General features: G+C 45.2%; 3 protein-coding genes across 5 annotated transcripts; 2 read left to right on the top strand and 1 right to left on the bottom strand.

Annotated features, from left to right (window-relative positions):
- Window positions 1-1,974: 1,974 nt before the first annotated feature.
- LOC124049106 (beta-centractin-like) lies at window positions 1,975-9,494 on the bottom strand. The gene is made up of 11 exons (XM_046370455.1): window positions 9,290-9,494; window positions 7,731-7,795; window positions 7,539-7,614; window positions 7,211-7,336; window positions 6,840-6,964; window positions 6,524-6,740; window positions 4,778-4,870; window positions 4,474-4,648; window positions 4,299-4,360; window positions 4,112-4,152; window positions 1,975-4,028 (listed from the first exon to the last, which is right to left on the bottom strand). Exons 1-11 carry the CDS (start codon window positions 9,335-9,337, stop codon window positions 3,926-3,928), a joined length of 1,131 nt encoding a protein of 376 aa, XP_046226411.1. The 5' UTR covers window positions 9,338-9,494; the 3' UTR covers window positions 1,975-3,925.
- A 399-nt stretch (window positions 9,495-9,893) lies between these two features.
- On the top strand, window positions 9,894-13,970 carry LOC124047915 (E3 ubiquitin-protein ligase MARCHF5-like). Its single transcript, XM_046368260.1, has 7 exons — window positions 9,894-10,049; window positions 10,463-10,549; window positions 10,621-10,823; window positions 10,981-11,111; window positions 11,300-11,474; window positions 13,209-13,375; window positions 13,467-13,970. Exons 2-7 carry the CDS (start codon window positions 10,521-10,523, stop codon window positions 13,641-13,643), a joined length of 882 nt encoding a protein of 293 aa, XP_046224216.1. The 5' UTR covers window positions 9,894-10,049; window positions 10,463-10,520; the 3' UTR covers window positions 13,644-13,970.
- A 6,634-nt stretch (window positions 13,971-20,604) lies between these two features.
- On the top strand, window positions 20,605-24,696 carry LOC124049108 (BTB/POZ domain-containing protein KCTD9-like). 3 transcript variants are annotated; one of them, XM_046370457.1, is made up of 13 exons: window positions 20,605-21,056; window positions 21,278-21,399; window positions 21,493-21,536; window positions 21,644-21,761; window positions 21,839-21,897; window positions 22,080-22,208; window positions 22,290-22,357; window positions 22,430-22,525; window positions 22,639-22,788; window positions 22,888-22,993; window positions 23,166-23,299; window positions 23,342-23,470; window positions 23,503-24,696. In XM_046370457.1, the coding sequence occupies exons 1-13, from the start codon at window positions 21,009-21,011 to the stop codon at window positions 23,521-23,523; spliced, it is 1,224 nt and encodes a 407-aa protein (XP_046226413.1). In that variant the 5' UTR covers window positions 20,605-21,008; the 3' UTR covers window positions 23,524-24,696. The 3 variants fall into 3 exon arrangements, with proteins under 3 accessions (XP_046226413.1, XP_046226415.1, XP_046226414.1); XM_046370459.1 differs by having other exon boundaries at window positions 20,608-21,056; window positions 23,405-24,696; XM_046370458.1 differs by having other exon boundaries at window positions 20,616-21,056; window positions 23,375-24,696.
- Window positions 24,697-24,908: the final 212 nt, after the last annotated feature.

Here is a 24,908-nt window from a genome sequence, read left to right on the forward strand (position 1 = left end):
CTCCATCTGTCTATCCTTCTCCTCCATCTCTCTATCCTTCTCCATCTCTCTATCCTTCTCCTCCATCTGTCTATCCTTCTCCTCCATCTCTCTATCCTTCTCCACCATCTCTCTATCCTTCTCCACCATCTGTCTATCCTTCTCCTCCATCTCTCTATCCTTCTCCTCCATCTCTCTATCCTTCTCCTCCATCTCTCTATCCTTCTCCTCCATCTGTCTATCCTTCTCCTCCATCTCTCTATCCTTCTCCTCCATCTCTCTATCCTTCTCCATCTCTATCCTTCTCCTCCATCTCTCTATCCTTCTCCTCCATCTCTCTATCCTTCTCCTCCATCTCTCTATCCTTCTCCTCCATCTGTCTATCCTTCTCCTCCATCTCTCTATCCTTCTCCATCTCTCTATCCTTCTCCTCCATCTGTCTATCCTTCTCCTCCATCTCTCTATCCTTCTCCTCCATCTCTCTATCCTTCTCCTCCATCTGTCTATCCTTCTCCTCCATCTCTCTATCCTTCTCCATCTCTCTATCCTTCTCCTCCATCTGTCTATCCTTCTCCTCCATCTCTCTATCCTTCTCCACCATCTCTCTATCCTTCTCCACCATCTGTCTATCCTTCTCCTCCATCTCTCTATCCTTCTCCTCCATCTTTCTATCCTTCTCCACCATCTGTCTATCCTTCTCCTCCATCTCTCTATCCTTCTCCTCCATCTCTCTATCCTTCTCCTCCATCTCTCTATCCTTCTCCACCATCTGTCTATCCTTCTCCTCCATCTCTCTATCCTTCTCCTCCATCTCTCTATCCTTCTCCTCCATCTCTCTATCCTTCTCCTCCATCTGTCTATCCTTCTCCTCCATCTCTCTATCCTTCTCCACCATCTCTCTATCCTTCTCCTCCATCTCTCTATCCTTCTCCTCCATCTCTCTATCCTTCTCCTCCATCTGTCTATCCTTCTCCTCCATCTCTCTATCCTTCTTCACCATCTCTCTATCCTTCTCCTCCATCTCTCTATCCTTCTCCTCCATCTGTCTATCCTTCTCCTCCATCTCTCTATCCTTCTCCTCCATCTCTCTATCCTTCTCCATCTGTCTATCCTTCTCCTCCATCTCTCTATCCTTCTCCTCCATCTCTCTATCCTTCTCCTCCATCTCTCTATCCTTCTCCTCCATCTGTCTATCCTTCTCCTCCATCTCTCTATCCTTCTCCACCATCTCTCTATCCTTCTCCTCCATCTGTCTATCCTTCTCCTCTATCTCTCTATCCTTCTCCTCCATCTGTCTATTCTTCTTCTCCATCTGTCTGCTTAACTCCCTCTCCATCTTAGTCTGTGAGATCATGATGTAACTCAGGCAGGACTATCTTCACCAGGTTTCTCTCTGCTTCAACTCTGGCCTCTCCTTCATAGCTTCCTCTCATCTCCTCAATCTCCTGTCTGTCTCTCCTCCCTCTCCCTCCTCTCATTCTCTCTCTTCGCTCTCAGTCTCTTTAGCTTTCTCTCCATCTCCTCCCTTCTGCCAGATTCTCTCTTCAGCTTCCTCTCCAGTTCTCTTTTGAATGCATGTAGATCTATCCTTGAGCTGTTGTCTATTGATGTTCTGTATTATGTAATGTTTAATGTTTTGTGTGGACCCCAGGAAGAGTAGCTAATGCTTTTGCAACAGCTAATGGGGATCCTAATAAAATACCAAATGTTATTCTCTTCATCCCTCTCTTCGTTCACCTGTCTCTCCAGTTCAGTGGTTCCTTCACTGAGTGTTCTAATATCTACCTCATGCTCCTGGATGTGGTATGACTTTCATTGTAAAGTGTAGTACTTCTGAATGAATGCCTTATAAAGCCTTTAGAAGTTAGTTTAATATGTGACCAAAGTCACCAGTGTAACGGAAGTGGGTCACAATGTATGAAACAATTCATAGCATCCTGTTGGTTATGATTATCATAAAGATGAATTAATTAAAGACCAGACACCTCCAAAAGCTGTCATTAACTTATTTATTATACTGAATTTACAAAATGAAAAGTAAAAGCAACACTTGAATAAACAGTATTGTACATTTATTTTATTTTTTTTGACGTTTTGAAAAGCGGTCCACTGTACACAAGGCTTTTTAAGTATAGAACCTTTTAAAAAACACCCAGAATCTGAAGTGGACTTTCCGGTGCCAGGGCACAGGAGTAAGGCGGACACAGTTTTGGACACAAGCCCTTTACTGCCACTGAGACGTAGGGAAATCAGCTTAGCCATAATAACACCCAGACTTCTAGTTGTACATGAGGGGGGAATAGAGGGTAGAAAACTGATAGCTGATAATAATCCACCATCTTGTGCTTCTACATGCTTATTATGTGAATGGTCCTACTACAGTCTATAGCAACTAAACATTGCTCTCTCTCAATTGTTCTAACCCATACACTTATGGTGTTTTAAAAGAACTTACAGGGAACATTTAACAGCTGATTTACACCATCCTTTAAATGGAGCCAAATATGGAGTCTTTGGAGAGAAATCAAATTACAATGTTTGATCTCTGTGGCCTTTCACCCAATATTCAGCTAGTCCCTGACCCTTGACTAACACTGAGATCAGAGATCACTCCAGGTTGTAGCTGCCCATAACCACAGATCTAGGATCAGATAAGCCTTCATCAATCTGAAGGTTAACCAGAAAGGTGATTATTAAATATGAACCTGTATTGTATCAATGGTTAGTGGAGACTTGGACCTCCTCAGAGATGATCCTGTCCAGGCATACAGCTCTCAGATCAGTCTCTGTGCAGTACAGAACACTAACATGCTTTATGGACAGCACTTTGTCCTGTTTAATCTTTACAAGGCATTCAAGGATCCCATTCAACTGGTCCCAAAGTTTAACTGTCATATCTTAAACGGTCATTTAGAAATAGCAATAGTCATCTAATGGTTATTTAAAGTTGAAATCCCCCCGTTGGATTTGGTACCGAGTGAGGAGGATACATCTCAACCGTCCTTTGTTATCAAACCATTTCCACTAATGTCATTTTCAAACAAAGAGAAAAAACACAGCTAACTGAATGGAGATACTTTACACATCATAAGGAAGGGTTAAACATCGCTGTCGTCTAAACATGTCCATTAGTTGTTGTTGAAGAACACATGTGGGAGGGTTGGTGGAAAGAGCAGTTCTTTGAATGTTTTCCAATTAATTCCTTGAATATTTGATGAGGCAATGTAAAACACAGTGGTATTCTCTACCAGTCTACAGCATGACCTATTCCTATAGCAGACTATCCTAACCCTGACCCTCAACACAATCTAATTCAACAAATGGAAACAAAACAATTTAAGAAAACAATGGTGAATTCAACCGTTGACATTAACATGGTGATTTGTAACTGTGACGACCAAGATATTTTTTTAAGGAACGCAAAACAATTAAATCAAATCTCTTCGGTTTGGAATGGAATTCTTACAGAACCGAAAAACATTCACCTTCTTTGTCATTGGATGATTGCAAGGTATCGTACAGGGCAGGGTAGATAGGAGAGTAATATAAATACTTCAGGGTTGAGTATAGCATTGCCCCTTTAAGAACAGAAAGAACAGTCCACAGTATTGACAAATGCCCACGCAGCCCTGGGTGTGTGAGGAGGGAGGAGGTGAGAGGCCCACAGGCTTGCCTGAAGGGCCACCCTGCTCTCTCCCACATGGCTGGTAACAGAAGGCATGCTGAATTGAGGGAGGGTGTATATGGAAAGTCCCCTTGCCAGAGGATGGGGGAGGCCTTAAGGGGAGGGGCAGACATGGGGCTGTGGGATAGTTCCAGATGTTGGGGCAAATCGGTAATGTGGTGCAACAGAGCAAATACAGGAGCATTGGAGGGTAGTGTCTTGACAGGTTGGGGCAGCACAGGGCAGATAGGTCATGTTGAGGTCAGTTTAAGGGCGGCGGTGTTAGAAGGTCTTCCTGTGGATGGCCCGTGCTCTGTCCTCCTCATACTCCTTCTTGCTGACCCACATCTTCTTAAAGGTGTCCAACGACGCCAGGATGGAGCCACTACGCAGAACACAATAGAGGGAGGTTGAGGGATTAGGGAATAGAGAGATGTGAGAGTGAGTCTGTGTGTGGTGATCTCTTACCCGATCCACGTGGAGTACAGCCTCTCCTGAGGGGCGGAAATCTGGACAGGAAACACAGAGAGACAGAAAGTCAGCAAGGACATGCTAAGGAGACATCCTGCCCACACATGCTAAAAACAGACTCATATAGCAACATGCTGAGCTCTGGCCAAGAAGAGGTGAAAAGTTGGGTCATTAGTTACTATACCTTGATCTTCACGTCTTTGGGAGCGAGCTTCTTCACTTCGCTTAGTAACCTGTCCCCAAAGCCTGCAACAGAAAAGACTGTTAGCTAAGGAGCCTTCAACCACATGAGAAAACACCCACTTTCACAACACACTAGTAGTAGTTGTTGTTGGTCAGTGTGTGTGTGTGTGTGTAACCTTTGAGCAGTGTGGATCCTCCAGACAGTACGATGTTGGAGAAGAGTGTGCGTCGGAGGTCCATGTCAGATTTCTGGATAGCGAAGGCCAGCACCTCGTGGATCCCCTCGCTCTCGTCTCCGATCAAGTCTGGCCTGAACAGCAGCTCTGGGGCGCGGAACCTGGCTGGACCAATCTGGACAGGGGGCAGAGGTCAAAGGTCAGAGTTTGGGTCAACTGAGTGTCGAAGCGATGATGATGTTGATGTTTGTAGTCCCTCAAAATAAAACAAAGGTGTGTGTGTGTGTGTGTGTGATTTACTCACATCCAGCGTGCTACCGTCGGGGAGGGTGTACTGGGCCTTCTCGGTCTCCAGAGTCTCATCCTTCTGGGGGTTCAGGGACAGGTAGCAGGCTCTCTGAGGACAGAAACACACACATTACCAAGACATCCCTATTGACAGTAAGGCTGTCCAATATATTGAATTAATTAGATTAATTTGAATATATATGTTTTTCCACGATATTCCAAATGCCTGTATCGCATTTTGTCTTTATGAGTGTTTATGTCCGCTTGTTCTCGTGTTGTATTTTTGGTCCCGTCTCTTTTGCTCCTTCTGTGCTGTGTGCACCTCCCCATTTACACCAGAGATCTGTATGTAATGATGAGATGCACATCTCACCCCGAACAATGGGAGTCGTTGTCCCAAAGTCGGGAAGGCAGATGACAAACTTAGGTCCAAAATAAGCCCAAAGAAAATAAGCGGTTTCAAATTGTTATTTGAATTTGAGGTCAACAGAATCAGTCATATGGAGACAAACACATTGAGACATTATTTAACTGTAATAAAGGACAAGTTAACCTTTCTGACGATACCGTTTTTATGTCTCAACTCCTCACATTGCGTACAGAGCAGACATTACTAAAACAGGAGTATCAATAAACATTGATTCTGGAAAAAGAAGGCTAAGTTTGTCGTGTCACATACCACCACATACCGCCACACCACATACCACAACATACCACCACATACCACATACCGCCACATACCACATACCGCCACATACCGCCACATACCACCACATACCACCACATACCACATACCACATACCACATACCACATACCACCACATACCACATACCACCACATACCACATACCACCACATACCACCACATACCACCGCATACCACCACATACCACCACATACCACATACCACCACATACCACCACATACCACATACCACATACCGCTCACAGCATTTTAGCCAACGACTTATATGGTCTAGTCTGTGTTTTATAAATGTGCAATAAGAATAAAACACAATTATATATAAGGAATTGTCAACTCGTTGTCATTCTGAGAAATAAGGTAGACCACTTGATTTCAACATGTGAATAAAGTGGACAGACTAGCATGCTGTTCAAAGTGTTGGAGACGGACAGCAGGGTGTGTTTATAACTATTCAACTGTTTTGCCTTGTTAGCTAGCAGATACATCCAAGTTGGCTTAAACTTGAAATATAAAATTAGCTGGCTAATCACTAGCACGTGGGCTGGAGAGATTGTTGATGAGACCTGTGTTAATGTTCTATAGCTTGCCTGCTATAAGAAGTTAGTCATTATTAGTGGATGTGCATGGTTCTGGGTACATTTGCAACAAAAAAGGGCAATTTCATAGACAGACTTGAAAGCTGCTTGGATCAGCGATTATAAAAAAATTAAAAAGCAGGTTGAATTATTTCAATAAAATAATTATTAATGTGTCTTATGGTTGTGGAAGGCTTATATTTATCCTAGGTATAACTTCACAACCCTGAATTCATTAGATTATTGCTGACTGTGTGAAATGCAGTGCATTTGACCTTTAATTGTACAACAATGCTTATTTAGAGAGAACTTTAAAAAAATATATTATAATAGAGATATATATTGTGAATCACCCATAAGTTTGAAAACAAATTGAGATGTGATTTTTAGGCCATATCGCCCAGCCCTAATTGACAGCAATTCCTATTGAACCCTTCATTTTCTTCTAGTTAGGTCACACACACACACTGTCCGTCCCTTACCTCTTTAATGGTGCGGACCACCTCAAACTCTGCGGAGGTATGGAAGTCATAGCCCTCCTTGCGTAGCAGCAGCCGGAGGTAACGGGACACGTCCCTTCCAGCGATGTCCACCCTCATGATGGAGTGGGGAATGGCAAAGCCCTCGTAGATGGGCACCGCATGGGTCACCCCGTCGCCCGCATCCAACACCACACCCGTGGTACGCCCTGTCGCATAGCTGGACCAGAGAAAGGGGCGTGAGTATAACAAACACACAGAAGCGTGCCTGCACACACTAACACACACGGTATGTACACAAACAGTGTAGCGTACTCACAGACTGAGGACTGCCTGCATGGAGATAAAGAGGGCGGGAACGTTGAAGGTCTCAAAGAACACCTCAGCCGCCTTCTCCCTGTTCTTACTGGGGTTCAGAGGGGCTTCAGTCAGCAGGACAGGGTGCTGGAGGGGAAGACAGATCTATCTAGTTAGCATGCGAGCCAGAAGGCTGAAAATCCCTTTCTTAGTCATACTAGCTCCCTTGTCTGTTAAATACTTTTCAAACACTCACAACATCCATAATTTTTATTACAATTCAATGAATCAAGAAGCCTAACATTTACAACAATGGTTGACGGTTCACACATTGAGGAGATTAGAGACAGGAAAAGGGGAGGAGGAGAATAAGGAGATGAGAGGAGACCGCACCTCCTCTGAGAAGGTCTGCAGCTGTTCCTTAGAGTAGACGTACTGCCAGATCCTCTCCATATCGTTCCAGTCCTTCACTATACCATGCTCCATAGGATACCTTACTGACAGCAACCCTCTGTGCTCCTGGGAGGGAGGGATAAGAGAAGGGTTAAAGGCTTGTTGAAACTGGCCCCTTCATAGTGTGTGTGTGTGTGTGTGTGTGTGTGTGTGTGTGTGTGTGTGTGTGTGTGTGTGTGTGTGTGTGTGTGTGTGTGTGTGTGTGTGTGTGTGTGTGTGTGTGTGTGTGTGTGTGTGTGTGTGTGTGTGGCTATGGTATGAAGCCTACCTCTGCTTTGGGTCCAATGAAGAGGTCCCCCTCCAGGGCTCCTGCCATCACGCGCACGTGCTTGGGACGGCCCACACTGGATCACACACAGCAGAACACAACACAGTTAGAAACAACCCCACAGATGTTATCGATCTGAATCACAGCTGTGTCTTATTGATGTAGGATAGGTACAAATAAAGGACGTCTTACTAGTTGGGGAAGCAGTATTTGGGGATCTGGTCTCCAGCAAAGCCAGCTTTGACAACACCTGAACCCTGGGGAGAGACAGATGGAGGTAGAGGGAAGAGTAGGAGAGGTAGGGGAAGATTAGGAGAGATAGGACAGGAGAGAAAGTTATTAATATCAAGCTATGACTACTTAAGTAGTCTGTCCCAACCCACCACAATTAACACTCCTTGTGTGTGTGTGTGTGTGTGTGTGTGTGTGTGTGTGTGTGTGTGTGTGTGTGTGTGTGTGTGTGTGTGTGTGTGTGTGTGTGTGTGTGTGTGTCATAAGACACAGCCTGAAGCAGCGGAAGGCATTATCCCACTCTATCTGAGACATCACACACATTACAGCCCCTATCTTCTGGGTTATGGCAGCATCACTGGGCTTTAACATGCCTAGTGTTTCCTTCCTATAAGGGTTTAAGTAAAACATTAGCCCATGAAAGGCCTCTGGGCTCATTACCGGGCAACAGATGACACAGGTAGTATTATGTTGACAACACAACAATTATCACCTGCAAGGTCCGGTACACTCATTCATGTCCAATTATCTAGCAAATAAGCTCATTTTGGAATTAAGTTTTTTATTTCTAGTGTGGTGCGCATAATCAGTGACAGGTGGCGATAGCTAACGCTGCTAGCTAACTTCTTTCTCGGCCAACGCATTTCGCATAGATGGCTAGCCGTTCGCAAGGTGGGGTTTGTCTCCCGGCGACAATTGTGTATCTAGCCGGTGTTGCAGCTAGTTACCTAACTAGTGCCTGACGTTAACTGTAAATGTATCATATAAATCTAGTTAGATTGTTATTCTTCCAGAACAGAACATATATGATGAGGACGATACAGGCAAACCAGTGTTTGGAAGAAAAATAACAACGTTAGCTGATTCTGCATGCAGCACACACAACAACATACATATTTGACAAAGAGACATTCTACTACACGAGGTGCACGTGGAAAGAGGTAGCTAAGCGCAAGTGGAATATATTTATGATTAATAAGCTTGTAGAATTTATTCAGTAATGTCAGCTATCAAAGCACGGCTAGAACAATAAGAATATATTTCACCGGATGTATAAATGTGAATCATCCGCTTTGCATTTCCACTCACTACCGAATATGGTAGTGAGAAGAAGCCAACATTATGCAAATGTCCTCATAGATGAAACATTTGATCTCAATAGTTTTCTTTTCCCAAAACTAGAATATGTTGTAGAAAAAAAGGTGGCATTTTAGAAGGGGTGCAAAGGCGAATTGAGTTATTGCACACGCGCACTTCAGAATAGGCATTCCCTGACGGTAATATGCAGATGTATGCTAGAACAGGCCGATAGGATCTCGCTCGCTCGTACTCGGCTCTGCCCATCTCTTTCCTTGTTCAGCCCACTATGACCTTGTTTCCATTGGAAACGACAGGCTGTGGCCTATCTTGGTTTAGTTATAAAAATCTTTGATCAAAACCTCCAACACAACACTAGCTAGCTAACCTCCCTGGCTAGTCGTTAGCTAGGCAAGGGTGTGGATGAGTGACATCATACTTACATTATCGATCACAACCGGCTGGTTAGCTATAATGTCATAGGACTCCATGACGAACAAATTGTTGAAGATATGATTCTATTAATCCTTTGATACAATCTTGCCTATTTGATATTATAATCATGTAAATAACGCCCTGTCACTCTGGTCTCAGACCACTGGTCGCTGCTGCTTGCGTTGATCACAACCCAACACAGTAGGTATGCGGTTGTCTCTAGAGTAGACTGACAGTGGCAACAGCCAATGGCAATACTGCCAGCTGGAGCCCACGTGCTCGCTGTCAACGCCAGATTTAGGGTTGTGAGTTTGTGCACTGTTTTTGTCGGCTTGCTTTTCCATCATCATAATCATTATTATCATCATCACCATCTTTATGAATAAATGTACCTTCAGCTAAATAAACTTTCCCCATTTACAAGAAGATGAATAGATGAGCATCAGAGAGGGTGGAAACATAATGTCTATTACATTATTATGTGCATGTTTGAGAAATCATGGGCAATTATTAGTGAACAGAAATTATGTATGTTTTATTTGTCTGTAAATTCCACAACATCCAAAAATGTTCAAGTTTGAGAAAAAACATGTATTTGCCTTTAAGAAAAAGTGTCTGTAACCGGAAGGACTGTTTTGTATTTTTGTCCGTCCGTAGGACAGGCAGTTCGAATATTTTGTATAAATCAAACTCTTTTATTGTCATCCAACCAGTTAAAAAACTGACTGTAAAGCTACTTCGGGATTTTTATAAAGAGGTATTGTCGAGGTAAGAAACCACTGTCATTATTCAACAACGTAAAGTTATGAATTATTCTAATCTATAGTTAGCTAGCTAGGTAGTTACGTACCGGAGGTAGCTAGTAGGGCAACTCTTAACACTTGCCCGTTAGCAAGTATCACAAAGCGATTAAAATTTATGAATGGCAAATTGTATGGACATGTCATTTTCTGATCCAACTAAAACATAGAAAATATGCATCACAGCATTAACTATAGCTAAGATTAGTTTGCAGTGGTCACTGGGGCATTTAATTTAGCCAAGGCCTTTGTCGCCAGTTACAAGTTTGACCGGAAGTGAGTTTGTGAACGTAGAAGAAGCAAGCTATCACAGGCAGTTAGTAAATAAAAGCGGTCTATATTTTAGCCAGATGTAGAGAAAGTGAAATAATGTGTGTGTAGGTCTTGCCTGGCTGGCCCATGGTGAGACGGGGACCTAGAGGAACTGAACAGACACAAGATGGCCTGTGTGGAGGAGCCCCTTGAGAAGTAAGTAGGTGTGTGTGTATGTGTGTGTGTGCGTGCGCGTGCATGCATACGCATTAACCTGTGTCTCCCAGGCACTGCTGGGTGTGTTTTGCGACAGAGAGAGAGGATCGCGTGGCAGAGTGGGTGAGCCCCTGCAGATGTAAGGGCTGTACAAAGTGGATCCACCAGGCCTGTCTGCAGCGTTGGCTCGATGAGAAGCAGAAAGGAAACAGTGGAGGAGCTGTCAGCTGCCCTCAGTGTGGCACAGAGTACCGCATTGTCTTTCCCAAAATGGGTAACTAACACACACACACTGCATCATCTTACCCAAGGTGTAATATAGAACAAACACACTACACACCACAATGAAAGCTCTATTCTGTAGCTTTCATGTCCAGGTGTGTCAGTTAGTTCATGGCTGTCTGTATATGTTTGTCCCCCCCACGCTCCAGGGCCGTTGGTATACTTCCTCCAGCAGATGGACAGTGCTCTGTCACGGGCCAGTCCATTCACTGCTGCCGGTGTGGTTGTGGGGACAGTCTATTGGTCAGCTGTCACCTATGGAGCTGTGACTGTCATGCAGGTACATGCCTCTTGACTTCTGACCACTGAACCTTAACCCTGTCATACCCTTGACCTCTAACCTTTGACCCATAACTAACACTAACTACTCACTAGTTCAGTAACTAGTTCAGTGAATCCATTGCAAACAACAATGCAACTCAAAACACAAGAGTCCCAGTTCACCTCTTTCCCTCCCTCTTTCTCCAGGTGGTGGGCCATAAGAAGGGCTTGGATGTGATGGAGAGAGCAGATCCTCTGTTCCTCCTGATGGGTCTACCTACCATCCCAGTGATGCTTGTCCTGGGCAAGATGATCCGCTGGGAGGACTACATACTGAGGCTGTGGCAGAGACACTCCTCTAAACTACAGCTGCTATTGCCAGGTATACATGCATGCATACATGCATACATACAGTGGGGCAAAAAAGTATGAGAGATGAGAGAGAAAAAATCCAGAAAATCACATTGTAGGATTTTTAATGAATTTATTTGCAAATTATGGTGGAAAATAAGTATAAGTATTTGGTCAATAACAAAAGTTTATCTTAATACTTTGTTATATACCATTTGTTGGCAATGACAGAGGTCAAATGTTTTCTGTAAGTCTTCACAAGGTTTTCACACACGGTTGCTGGTATTTTGGCCCATTCCTCCATGCAGATCTCCTCTAGAGCAGTGATGTTTTGGGGCTATTGCTGGGCAACAGACTTTCAACTCCCTCCAAAGATTTTCTATGGGGTTGAGATCTGGAGATTGGCTAGGCCACTCCAGGACCTTGAAATGCTTCTTACGAAGCCATTCCTTCGTTGCCCGGGCGGTGTGTTTGGGATCATTGTCATGCTGAAAGACCCAGCCACGTTTCATCTTCAATGCCCTTGCTGATGGAAGGAGGCTTTCACTCAAAATCTCATGATTCATGGCCCCATTCTTTCCTTTACACGGATCACTCGTCCTGGTCCCTTTGCAGAAAAATAGCCCCAAAGCATGATGTTTCCACCCCCATGCTTCACAGTAGGTATGGTGTTCTTTGGATGCAACTCAGCAGTCTTTGTCTTCCAAACACGACGAGTTGAGTTTTTACCAAAAAGTTATATTTTGGTTTCATCTGACCATATGACATTCTCCCAATCTTCTTCTGGATCATCCAAATGCTCTCTAGCAAACTTCAGACGGGCCTGGAAATGTACTGGCTTAAGCAGGGGGACACGTCTGGCACTGCAGGATTTGAGTCCCTGGCGGCGTAGTGTGGTACTGATGGTAGGCTTTGTTACTTTGGTCCCAGGTCTCTGCAGGTCATTCACTAGGTCCCCCTCCGTGTGGTTCTGGGATTTTTGCTCACCGTTCTTGTGGTCATTTTGACCCCACGGGGTGATATCTTGCGTGGAGCCCTAGATCTAGGGAGATTATCAGTGGTCTTGTATGTCTTCCATTTGCTAATAATTGCTCCCACAGTTGATTTCTTCAAACCAAGCTGCTTACCTATTGCAGATTCAGTCTTCCCAGCCTGGTGCAGGTCTACAATGTTGTTTCTGGTGTCCTTTGACAGCTCTTTGGTCTTGGCCATAGTGGAGTTTGGAGTGTGACTGTTTGAGGTTGTGGACAGGTGTCTTTTATACTGATAACAAGTTCAAACGGGTGCCATTAATACAGGTAACGAGTGGAGGACCGAGGAGCCTCTTAAAGAAGAAGTTACAGGCCTGTGAGAGCCAGAAATCTTGCTTGTTTGTAGGTGACCAAATACTTATTTTCCACTATTGCTTGCAAATAAATTCATTAAAAATCCTACAATGTGATTTTCTGGATTTTTTTCTTCTCATTTTGTCTGTCATAGTTGAAGTGTACTGAAAATTACAGGCCTCATCTTTTTAAGTGGGAAAACTTGCACAATTGGTGGCTGACTAAATACTTTTTTGCCCCACTGTACGTACGTACGTACGTACGTATGTACATACATACATACAAAAGTGAGAAGACAGGTTGTCTGCCTGGGGTCTGTCTGTCTGAGGTATGGTTAACTCTAGAGGTTTAGTAAACGTTACAGCATATAGTACATTCTGCAAATGAAATGAATTTAACAAAACCATTTTTAACTCTTCCTCTCTTCCCCTCCCTCCCAGGTATAGGTCGTCCATTGCCCCGTGTGCCAGCTGATGGGGGTAATGGAGGGGACCACCTGTCAGTGTCTCGTACTCTGTGTGGAGCTCTCATCTTCCCCTCTGTAGCCAGCCTGGTGGGACGACTGATCTTCGGCAGGGTACCCTCATCTCTGCAACGCACCGTTCTGGTGAGGGGAAAGTGTATTTGTACAGTTTGTCTCAAGGCTGGGGTAGCATTTGTTTTATGTTTGTCTCTCGCTCTCCTTCTCTGTGTTGTAGGGTGGTATAGCATTTGTGGTGATGAAGGGGGTGTTGAAGGTGTATTTCAAACAGCAGCAGTACCTCATTCAGGCCAACCGCCACATCCTCAACTACACCGAGAGAGAGAGGGATGGAGAGACGGAGGGACGGATCGAGGGAGGAGGAGACGACACAGAGGACAGCGGAAATGAGTGAATGCAAGACTCCCCCTCCCCAACCTTAACCCCCGATTGGGAACAGAATCCTCTGTTCCCAATCGCAATGTAGTTTTATTTTACTCAGACAAGGGGTGTGTTTAGGAGGTGCATTACATTTCCAAAAAGATAACTTGTCCAATAGGAATGCAATTGTTAGTTTTTTTTCTCCCATTTGTCTCCTGAATGCAACCCAGGTCTTCTATTTGCATTGTAAGATATCCACCCAACCATGACTGTATGTGTGAGCGTGTGTGTACACTGTAGAGCCCATGCTATTTTATTTGCCTGTATGAATGAATTGGCTAATAAAGTGATTTGATTGTTACGTTCTGCATTCTCTCTGTTTGATGTGATTGATTAGGATCCCCATTAGTCAACTCTTATGGCGACAGCTAATCTTACTGGGGTCCAACATAAAGCAAAAAAGACAGACAAAATACTTTTCAATTTGCATACATTTAAAAACAACATGTAGTGTATGTGTGCCTCTAACAGTTCCACATACATGTCAGTACATACAACAAGGAGATCACATGAGGGAGAGGCGTTGTGCCCTGAGGTGTTGCTTTATTATAATTATTTTTAAACCAGGTTTGCTGTTCACCTGCACTATATAAGATGGAAGGGAGAACTCATGACTGTATAATACTCTACATTTCCTTGAATTTGTTCTGGACCTGTGGCGACTTGTCTAGTGGGGTAAGTGTGTGTGTGTCAGTGCTGTGTGTAAGTTAACTATGAAAACAGTTTCTAATAAAAAACATTTAATAATAAGATAAAACTAGAGCCTGCAGAAATGGCTTTGTGGAGTGTGGTGTCAAAAAAGCAGAACATATGTTTTACGGATAGACCTCTCACCATCTTTACAACCATTGAATCTATATATTCTGACCATGACAGTTCACAATCTTAGTTAACACCAAGTAATTTAGTCTCCTCTACTTGTTCAACAGCAACACCATTCATTACCAGATTAAGGACCCTGGGACTAAACACCACCCACTGCAACTGGATCCTGGACTTCCTGACGGACCACCCCCAGGTCGTAAGGGCAGGTAAGAACACATCTGCCATGCTGATCCTCAACACGGGGGCCCCTCAGGGGTGTGTGCTCAGTCCCCTCCTGTACTCCCTGTTCACTCATGACTGCACGGCCAGCGTACGACTCCAACACCATCATTAATTTTGCCGATGACACAACAGTGGTAGGCCTGATCACCGACAGCCTATAGCGAGGAGGTCAGAGACCTGACCGTGTGGTGCAAAGACAACAACCTCTCCCTCAACGTGATCAAGACAAAGGAGATGATTGTGGACTACAGGAAAAGGAGGACCGAGCACACTCCCATTCTCATCGACTGGACTAGTGGAGCAGGTTGAGAGCTTCAAGTTCCTTGGTGTCCACATCACTAACAAACTAACATGGTCCAAGCACACCAAGACAGTCGTGAAGAGGGGCACGACAAAACCTATTCCCCCTCAGAAGACTGAAAAGATTTGGCATGGGTCCTCAGATCCTCAAAATGTTTTACAGCTGCACCATCAAGAGCATTCTGAAGGGCTGCATCACTGGTATGGCAACTGTTCGGCCTCCGACCACAAGGCACTAGAGAGGGTAGTGCGTACGGCCCAGTACATCATCGGGGCCAAGCTTCCTGCCATCCAGGACCTCTATACCAGGCATTGTCAGAGGAATGGCCCTAAAAAATTGTCAAAGACTCCAGCCACCCTAGACATAGACTGTTCTCTCTGCTACCGCACGGCAAGCGGTACCGGAGCGCCAAGTCTAGGTCAAGAGGCTTCCAAACAGCTTCTACCCCCAAGCCATAAGACTCCTGAACATCTAGTCAAATGGCTACCTAGACTATTTGCATTAAGCCCCCCCCCCCCCCCCTTCTATGCTGCTGCAACTCTCTGTTATTATCTATGCATAGTCACGCTAATAACTCTACCTACTTGCACATTGACTCTGTTCTGGTACCCACTGTGTATAGCCCCGCTATTGTTATTTACTGCTGCCCTTTCATTATTTGTTATTCTTATTTTTTTCATCTTTATTTAACCAGGTAAGCTATTTGAGAACAAGTTCTCATTTACATCTGCGACCTGGCCAAGATAAAGCAAAGCAGTGCGACAGAAACAACAACACAGCGGAGCTGGCCGGGGTTGGGGTTGCCAGGAGGAAAGACTGGCCAGCCGTATAGAAATGCTTGTTGAAATTCTCGATTATCGTGGATTTATCGATGGTGACAGTGTTACCTAGCCTCAGTGCAGTGGGCAGCTGGGAGGAGGTTCACTTATTCTCCATGGACTTTACAGTGTCCCAAAATGTTTTGAAGTTAGAGCTACAGGATGCAAATTTCTGTTTGAAAAAGCTAGCCTTTGTTTTCCTGACTGACTGCGTGTATTGGTTCCAGACTTCCCTGAAAATTTGCATATCACGGGGACTATTCGATGCTAGTGCAGTCTGCCACAGGATGTTTTTGTGCTGATCAAGGGCAGTCAGGTCTGGAGTGAACCAAGGGTTATATGGATTGAGGGCATCTAGCATAGATTGTAGGACTGCCGGGGTGTTAAGCATATCCCAGTTTAGGTCACCTAACAGAACGAACTCTGAAGATAGATGGGGGGCAATCAATTCACATGTGGTGTCCAGGGCACAGCTGGGAGCTGAGGGGGGTCTATAACAGGTGGCGACAGTGAGAGACTTATATTTCTGGAGAGATTAATATTTAAAATTAGATGCTCTAACTGTTTGGGCATAGACCTGGAAAGTATGACAGAACTTTGCAGGCTATCTCTGGAGTAGATTGCAACTCCTCCCCCTTTGTCAGTTTTATCTTGACGGAAAATGTTGTATTTGGGTTTGGAAATCTCAGCATTTTTGGTGGCCTTCCTAAGCCAGGATTCAGACACGGCAAGGACATAACGGTTAGCAGAGTGTGCTAAAGCAGTGAGTAAAACAAACTTAGTGAGAAGGCTTCTGAACAAATGAGAGTGCCTGGGGATAAATGAGAGTGCCTGGGGATACGCAGGGCCTGGGTTAAACTCCACATCACCTGAGGAACAGAGGAGGGGTAGGATGAGGGTACGGCTAAAGGCTATCATAAATGGTCATCTAGTGCATTGGGGACAGAGAATAAAAGGAGCAGATTTCTGGGCGTGGTAGAATAGATTCAGGGCATAATGTACAGACGGGTATGGTGGGGTGCGGGTACAGTGGAGGTAAACCCAGGCACCGAGTGATGATAAGAGAGGTTGCATCTCTGGACAGGCTAGTTATGCTGGGTGAGGTCACCACATGTGTGGGAGGTGGGACAAAGGAGGTATCTGAGGCATGTTGAGTGGGACTAGGAGCTCCGCAGTAAACTAAAACAATGATAACTGTCCTAAACAACAGTGTACAAGGCATATTGACATTTGAGAGAGAGGTAAAGTGAGGCATAAAGCAATCACTGGTGTTGATTGGGAGAGCTAGCTAAGGCAACAACTGGTAAGACAACAACAGCTCTTATCTTACTTTTTTTTTTTTTTTCTTAAAACTGCATTGTTGGCCAAGGACTTGTAGGTAAGCATTTCACTGTACATCTGTTTTATTTGGTGCATGTTACAAATACAATTTGATTTGATTCAGCTGAGTTCTAGAACTTAGGGAATGATTTGTGCCAAATACAGATCTCTTAGTATTAGAGATGTTCACAACCAGTTTATTACTGGCCACCCATTCCAAAACAGATTGCAACTCTTTGTTAAGGGTTTCAGTGACTTCATTAGCTGTGGTTGCTGATGTGAATATAGTTGATCATTATACATGCTTTGTTTAATGCCAGTGGCAGGTCATTGGTGAAAAGAGTAGAGGGCCTAGAGAGTTGCCCTGCAGTGAACCACACTTTACATGTTTGACATTAGAGAAACTTCCATTAAAGAAAACCCTTTAAATTATATTAGATAGATAGCCCTGATTCCACAATATGGTAGAGGTTGAAAAGCCATAACACCTACGTTCACAACAGCAGGTTATGGTCAATAATATCAAAGGCTGCACTGAAATCGAACAGTACAGCTCCCACAATCTTCTTATCAATTTATTTCAACCAATCATCTGTCAAATCAAATCACATTTTATTTTATTTGTCACATACACATGGTTAGCAGATGTTAATGTGAGTGTAGCGAAATGCTTGTGCTTCTAGTTCCGACAATGCAGTGATAACTAACAAGTAATCTAACTAACAATGCCAAAACTACTGTCTTATACACAGTGTAAGGGGATAAAGAATATGTACATAAGGATATATGAATGAGTGATGGTACAGGGCAGCATACAGTAGATGGTATCGAGTACAGTATATACATATGAGATGAGTATGTAAACAAAGTGGCATAGTTAAAGTGGCTAGTGATACATGTATTACATAAGGATGCAGTCGATGATATAGAGTACAGTATATACGTATGCATATGAGATGAATAATGTAGGGTAAGTAACATTATATAAGGTAGCATTGTTTAAAGTGTCTAGTGATATATTTACATCATTTCCCATCAATTCCCATTATTAAAGTGGCTGGAGTTGGGTCAGTGTCAATGACAGTGTGTTGGCAGCAGCCACTCAATGTTAGTGGTGGCTGTTTAACAGTCTGATGGCCTTGAGATAGAAGCTGTTTTTCAGTCTCTCGGTCCCAGCTTTGATGCACCTGTACTGACCTCGCCTTCTGGATGATAGCGGGGTGAACAGGCAGTGGCTCGGGTGGTTGATGTCCTTGATGATCTTTATGGCCTTCCTGTAACATCGGGTGGTGTAGGTGTCCTGGAGGGCAGGTAGTTTGCCCCCGGTGATGTGTTGTGCAGACCTCACTACCCTCTGGAGAGCCTTACGGTTGAGGGCAGAGCAGTTGCCGTACCAGGCGGTGATACAGCCCGCCAGGATGCTCTCGATTGTGCATCTGTAGAAGTTTGTGAGTGCTTTTGGTGACAAGCCAAATTTCTTCAGCCTCCTGAGGTTGAAGAGGCGCTGCTGCGCCTTCTTCACGACGCTGTCAGTGTGAGTGGACCAATTCAGTTTGTCTGTGATGTGTATGCCGAGGAACTTAAAACTTGCTACCCTCTCCACTACTGTTCCATCGATGTGGATAGGGGGGTGTTTCCTCTACTGTTTCCTGAAGTCCACAATCATCTCCTTAGTTTTGTTGACGTTGAGTGTGAGGTTATTTTCCTGACACCACACTCCGAGGGCCCTCACCTCCTCCCTGTAGGCCGTCTCGTCGCTGTTGGTAATCAAGCCTACCACTGTTGTGTTGTCCGCAAACTTGATGATTGAGTTGGAGGCGTGCTTGGCCACGCAGTCGTGGGTGAACAGGGAGTACAGGAGAGGGCTCAGAACGCACCCTTGTGGGGCCCCCGTGTTGAGGATCAGCGGGGAGGAGATGTTGTTGCCTACCCTCACCACCTGGGGGCGGCCCGTCAGGAGGTCCAGTACACAGTTGCACAGGGCGGGGTCGAGACCCAGGGTCTCGAGCTTGATGACGAGCTTGGAGGGTACTATGGTGTTGAATGCCGAGCTGTAGTCGATGAACAGCATTCTCACATAGGTATTCCTCTTGTCCAGGTGGGTTAGGGCAGTGTGGTTGAGATTGCGTCGTCTGTGGACCTTGGGCGGTAAGCAAATTGGAGTGGGTCTAGGGTGTCAGGTAGGGTGGAGGTGATATGGTCCTTGACTAGTCTCTCAAAGCACTTCATGATGACAGAAGTGAGTGCTACGGGGCGATATTCGTTTAGCTCAGTTATCTTAGCTTTCTTGGGAACAGGAACAATGGTGGCCCTCTTGAAGCATGTGGGAACAGCAGACTGGTATAGGGATTGTTTGAATATGTCCGTAAACACACCGGCCAGCTGGTCTGCGCATGCTCTGAGGGCGCGGCTGGGGATGCCGTCTGGGCCTGCAGCCTTGCGAGGGTTAACACGTTTAAATGTCTTACTCACCTCGGCTGCAGTGAAGGAGAGACCGCATGTTTTCGTTGCAGGCCGTGTCAGTGGCACTGTATTGTCCTCAAAGCGGGCAAAAAAGTTATTTAGTCTGCCTGGGAGCAAGACATCCTGGTCTGTGACTGGGCTGGGTTTCTTCTTGTAGTCCGTGATTGACTGTAGACCCTGCCACATGCCTCTTGTGTCTGAGCCGTTGAATTGAGATTCATATGTGTCAGTGCTGTACATGTTGGGTGACAATCTCTATATACCTGCTGAAAGTCGTATTAATTTGTTCACAGAGAAAAATTTGGTAAAACATTTTTTTCCAACAGCTTGCCTAGAGTTGGCAGCAAGCTGATATGGATTAAACATATGACAGATAAGAGTGGCTATAGAGTCAGTTACCATCCTCAGTAGCTTTCCATCTAAGTTGTCAATGCCAGGTTTGTCATTATTGCTCGATAACAATGATTTTTCCGCACAAGTAGACAATGGACCTGATCGGACAGCTCAGAGCCTCTGCTCTTTTCTGTCCATAAGAAACAATTGGATTGGTGGAAGAGGCAGGGCAGGAGCAAGGAAGGAGGGTGTGGTCAGCAAGGCATCCCCCGGGGCTGAATGCCCTAAGGTTTTTATCAGAACGGTTGTAGATTAGTTTTGCCTTTTTGCTTTTCCCGACATGAGTTCGTGGTGTTTTGTTTTAAAAATAGAAGTAGAGAAGAAAAAAGAAAAAATTAGGGATAAAAGAACGTCATTAAAATTATAGCTCACAGTTGTGCATGGGGAGAGGGGTCGGGGTGCTAAGGAGTGCATTCACATATATCTACACATTTTCACATATATCTACACATTTTCATACACATGTTTTTTTTGTAATTTTTGTATTTTTTCTTCCTCTCTTCTAGGTCAGCTTCAGCATTATGGACATGGGTGTATCTGTGGTCCATTTGGCCTGTCCCACGGCTTCCTTCAATGATGGGTTGTGACCCGGCTCTGTTGATGAACTTCTGGCCAATGATTGACTGCCTATTGTTGATTGACGTCAGTCCAGATATGCTGTTAACGTAGTGGTTGCTGATGTATTTTGGTAGTCTGTTAGCCATTTTTGTTGCCAATTCATCTGCTATAGGACAGGAAGCGAGGAAAGGAAGCATTAATTGTTTAGAAAAAATAATTATGACCAATGACATCTCGGTAACTGCATGTGAGTTACCACCTTATTCATCGCCATTGGACAACATTAACTCTTTAATCGTTGATTGGACAACATCGTTGCAACGCTTTTTCAAGCTTTTAATTTTATTGCGGATGTTTTGGTTCCAATCGAAAAAAAATCAGAAACGGGTGTAATTTAGCTAGTTGACTCAAGCCGAGCAGCTAAATAACCAGGAATATCATGAAGAGAGTCACTCTGTTTGTCAACGGAACGTCTTCCAATGGCAAGGTAAGCTAGTTTCCGAGACCCTATCGGATCCCTTTCTATATCAACGGCAGCACAGATAACATCACCGCATAGCTACTGCTGTAGCTAGCTACAAGCTACATCTCATCTGACCACAGTAGGTACGCTAGGTTGCCAGCAGTTTCGTCTTTTGTCAGTGTACATCGCCAGATATATATTGTCGCAGGGTTGTATCTGTGGGCTTCGTGTGTATTTTGCCGCAGGTTGTGGCTCTGTATGGATCGCTGACAGACCTGCTGTCCGTCGCTAGCAGTAAACTGGGAATCCGAGCCTCCAGCGTTTATAACGGGACAGGCGGTCTTATAGACGACATAACGCTTATAAGGTGAGTTCAAAATTGGCGACATAGCCGAACTAATCAGCTAGCTAGGCAGGATAAAGTGCTGTTCACTGCTAACACCGTGTGTGTGTCCTGCAGGGATGATGACGTGCTGTATGTGTCTGAGGGCGATGCCTTTGATGGTAAGTTGACTACAACCTCTCAACAGCTCTATCAGGAGGTACAGTGTGGGATATTCTGTGCTTCTATCTGGATGGGATGTACTTGCTATCTGTATGACTTCCCTCAGATGCGAGTAAGACAAAGTGTGCAGACCCCCAGGATGACCCTGATTGTCCAGACTGGTTCCAAACTCACACTGATTGGCTGATGCTCAACGTTGGGGGTTGCTGCTTCACCACCACACGGTAACCATGACAACCTTGCAGTCTGTCCACTCCATTCTATTGATACACATAACCTGTGTGGTGTGTTTTCTCCTCAGGAGCACTCTGGTCAGTAAAGAACCAGCGAGCATGCTGGCCCACATGTTCCGAGACAAAGGTGATGATGTCACTCCCACAATGCACCACTCACTGCCTGTCTCCTCCACTCAATTTTCATGTCCCGAATTCCGTGTGTGTGTGTGTGTGTGTGTGTGTGTGTGTGTGTGTGTGTGTGTGTGTGTGTGTGTGTGTGTGTGTGTGTGTGTGTGTGTGTGTGTGTGTGTGTGTGTGTGTGTGTAGATGTGTGGGGTAATAAACAGGACTCCCAGGGTGCCTACCTGATAGACAGGAGTCCAGGCTACTTTGAACCAATCCTCAACTACCTGAGACACGGCCAACTCATCATCAATGACGGCATCAACCCACTGGGTATGCCACACACTCACAATGTACACACTGGACTTACACACACACACACTAATAGCTACTTCCTCTCTTTCTCTGTCTCAGGGGTCCTGGAGGAAGCTCGGTTCTTCGGCATTGAGCAGCTGGCTGAGAAACTGGAGAACCTGATCAAGGTGTGTGTGTGAATACCGTAAGTGTGCATGAGGCTTGTCTATCCTAACTACACCATATTTTCTCCTTCCCAGAGTTCCCAGCCTGCTGATGACCACTCCCCTCTAACCAGGAAGGAGTTTGTACGTTTCCTGTTGGCCACACCCACCAAGTCAGAGCTGCGCTGTCAGGTAGCACACACTCACCAAAATGTATCTGTTTTCAGTGGCTATGCTCCATCTTGTCTGACACTGTCCTCTTTGATCTCCCTCTATCTCTCTCTCACACACACACACACACACAGGGTCTGAACTTCAGCGGTGCAGACCTGTCTCGCCTGGATCTGCGCTACATCAACTTTAAGATGGCCAACCTGAGAGCTGCCAACCTCACTCATGCCAACCTCAGTGGTGCCAACCTGGAGCGGGCAGACCTGTCCTCAGCCTGCCTTGACGTGTGTTACTGTGTGTGTGTGTGTGTGTGTGTGTGTTACAGGGAGCTAACCTACAGGGTGTTAAGATGCTGTGTTCTAATGTGTGTGCGTGTGTTACAGGGAGCTAACCTACAGGGTGTTAAGATGCTGTGTTCTAATGCGGAGGGTGCATCTCTGAAAGGCTGTAACTTTGAGGACCCTGCTGGAGTCAAAGCCAACATGGAGGGTAACACGCACATATAAACAAATTTGACTCAACACACAGACACTTGGATTGCAAGGTTCAATACCTTTTCGGTCATACTTTGTATTGATGTGTGTGTGTGTGTGTGTGTGTGTGTGTGTGTGTGTGTGTGTGTGTGTGTGTGTGTGTGTGTGTGTGTGTGTGTGTGTGTTAGGTGCCAACCTAAAGGGGGTGGACATGGAGGGTAGTCAGATGACGGGTATCAACCTGCGAGTTGCCACACTGAAGAACGCCAAGCTGAAAAACTGCAACCTGAGAGGAGCTACACTGGCTGGCACAGACCTGGAGGTAAACACACACACACACACACAAAACACCTCTCAAACATAGCTCCCTCCCTCTCTTTCTCCCCCTCTCTCTCAGAACTGTGACCTGTCTGGATGTGATCTACAGGAAGCTAACCTTCGGGGCTCCAACGTGAAGGGAGCCATCTTTGAAGAGATGCTGACTCCACTGCACATGTCTCAGAGTGTACGATAACCCCACTGCACATGTCTCAGAGTGTACGATAACCCCACTGCACATGTCTCAGAGTGTACGATAACCCCACTGCACATGTCTCAGAGTGTACGATAACCCCACTGCACATGTCTCAGCGAGTGCGATAAACCCACTGCACATGTCTCAGCGCGTGCGGTAACCCCACTGCACATGTCTCAGCGCGTGCGGTAACCCCACTGCACATGTCTCAGCGCGTGCGGTAACCCCACTGCACATGTCTCAGCGCGTGCGATAACCCCACTGCACATGTCTCAGCGCGTGCGATAACCCCACTGCACATGTCTCAGCGCGTGCGATAACCCCACTGCACATGTCTCAGCGCGTGCGATAACCCCACTGCACATGTCTCAGCGCGTGCGATAACCCCACTGCACATGTCTCAGCGCGTGCGATAACCCCACTGCACATGTCTCAGCGCGTGCGATAACCCCACTGCACATGTCTCAGCGCGTGCGATAACCCCACTGCACATGTCTCAGCGCGTGCGATAACCCCACTGCACATGTCTCAGCGCGTGCAGTGGGGTTATCGCACATGTCTCAGCGCGTGCTATTCCTCCACTGAACCCCACACAAACATACACTCCTGGTCCTTAAGTCATTCCTCCCAAGCCCCTGTGTAGCTCACCACTGATTTTCTCTTCTCAGAAGAGACTAGTTGCCCAATACTATAACAACCCTTAGTAGTCACTTAGCTACCTGAGGGCAGTGTTTGTTCCTCTGACATGAGTGAATATGAAATGAGACCCAGGAATGTTTTAGTTCTGGTACACATGTTTTTTTGTATATGGCGTAAAAGGTTCTACATGTTTGTAAAATAATACATGTATTTTGAAGGCCAACTTCCGCAACAACAAACAGTGTGAGGCTAAACTTCTGGCTGTTTTGGTCTCGCAGCTATCACGTTGCAGCAGTGTGAAATGCACCCATGCACATGCGCTTGTCTGCAATATCTGAGGTTCATGGCAAAAGTTATATGGCTGAGTCTCACTTTAATGGGTCCACATGTACATTATCCTACATGGACTATCTTCTCCATGCCAGGGGTTGGATTTCCATCACATGGTGCTACACTTTATCATTGTGAAAAGTTGTTCTATTTTTGTATCACACTATCACTGTATAATTACTGTCTTATGTCTTTTGCAATAAACTTTTAATAAACATGTGCAACTTTTAACTTCCTGACTGATGTCTTGAGATGGTGCTTCAATATATCCACAGAATTGTCATCACGCGTTGTGACATCTATTTTGTGAAGAACACCAGTCCCTCCTGTAGCAAAGCACCCCCACAACATGATGCTGCCACCCCTGTCCTTCACGGTTGGGATGGTGTTCTTCGGCTTGCAAGCATCCACCTTTTTCCTCCAAACATAATGATAGTCATTATGGCCA

This window comes from Oncorhynchus gorbuscha, linkage group LG11 (assembly GCF_021184085.1).
Source record: "Oncorhynchus gorbuscha isolate QuinsamMale2020 ecotype Even-year linkage group LG11, OgorEven_v1.0, whole genome shotgun sequence".
Lineage (NCBI taxonomy): Eukaryota > Metazoa > Chordata > Actinopteri > Salmoniformes > Salmonidae > Oncorhynchus > Oncorhynchus gorbuscha.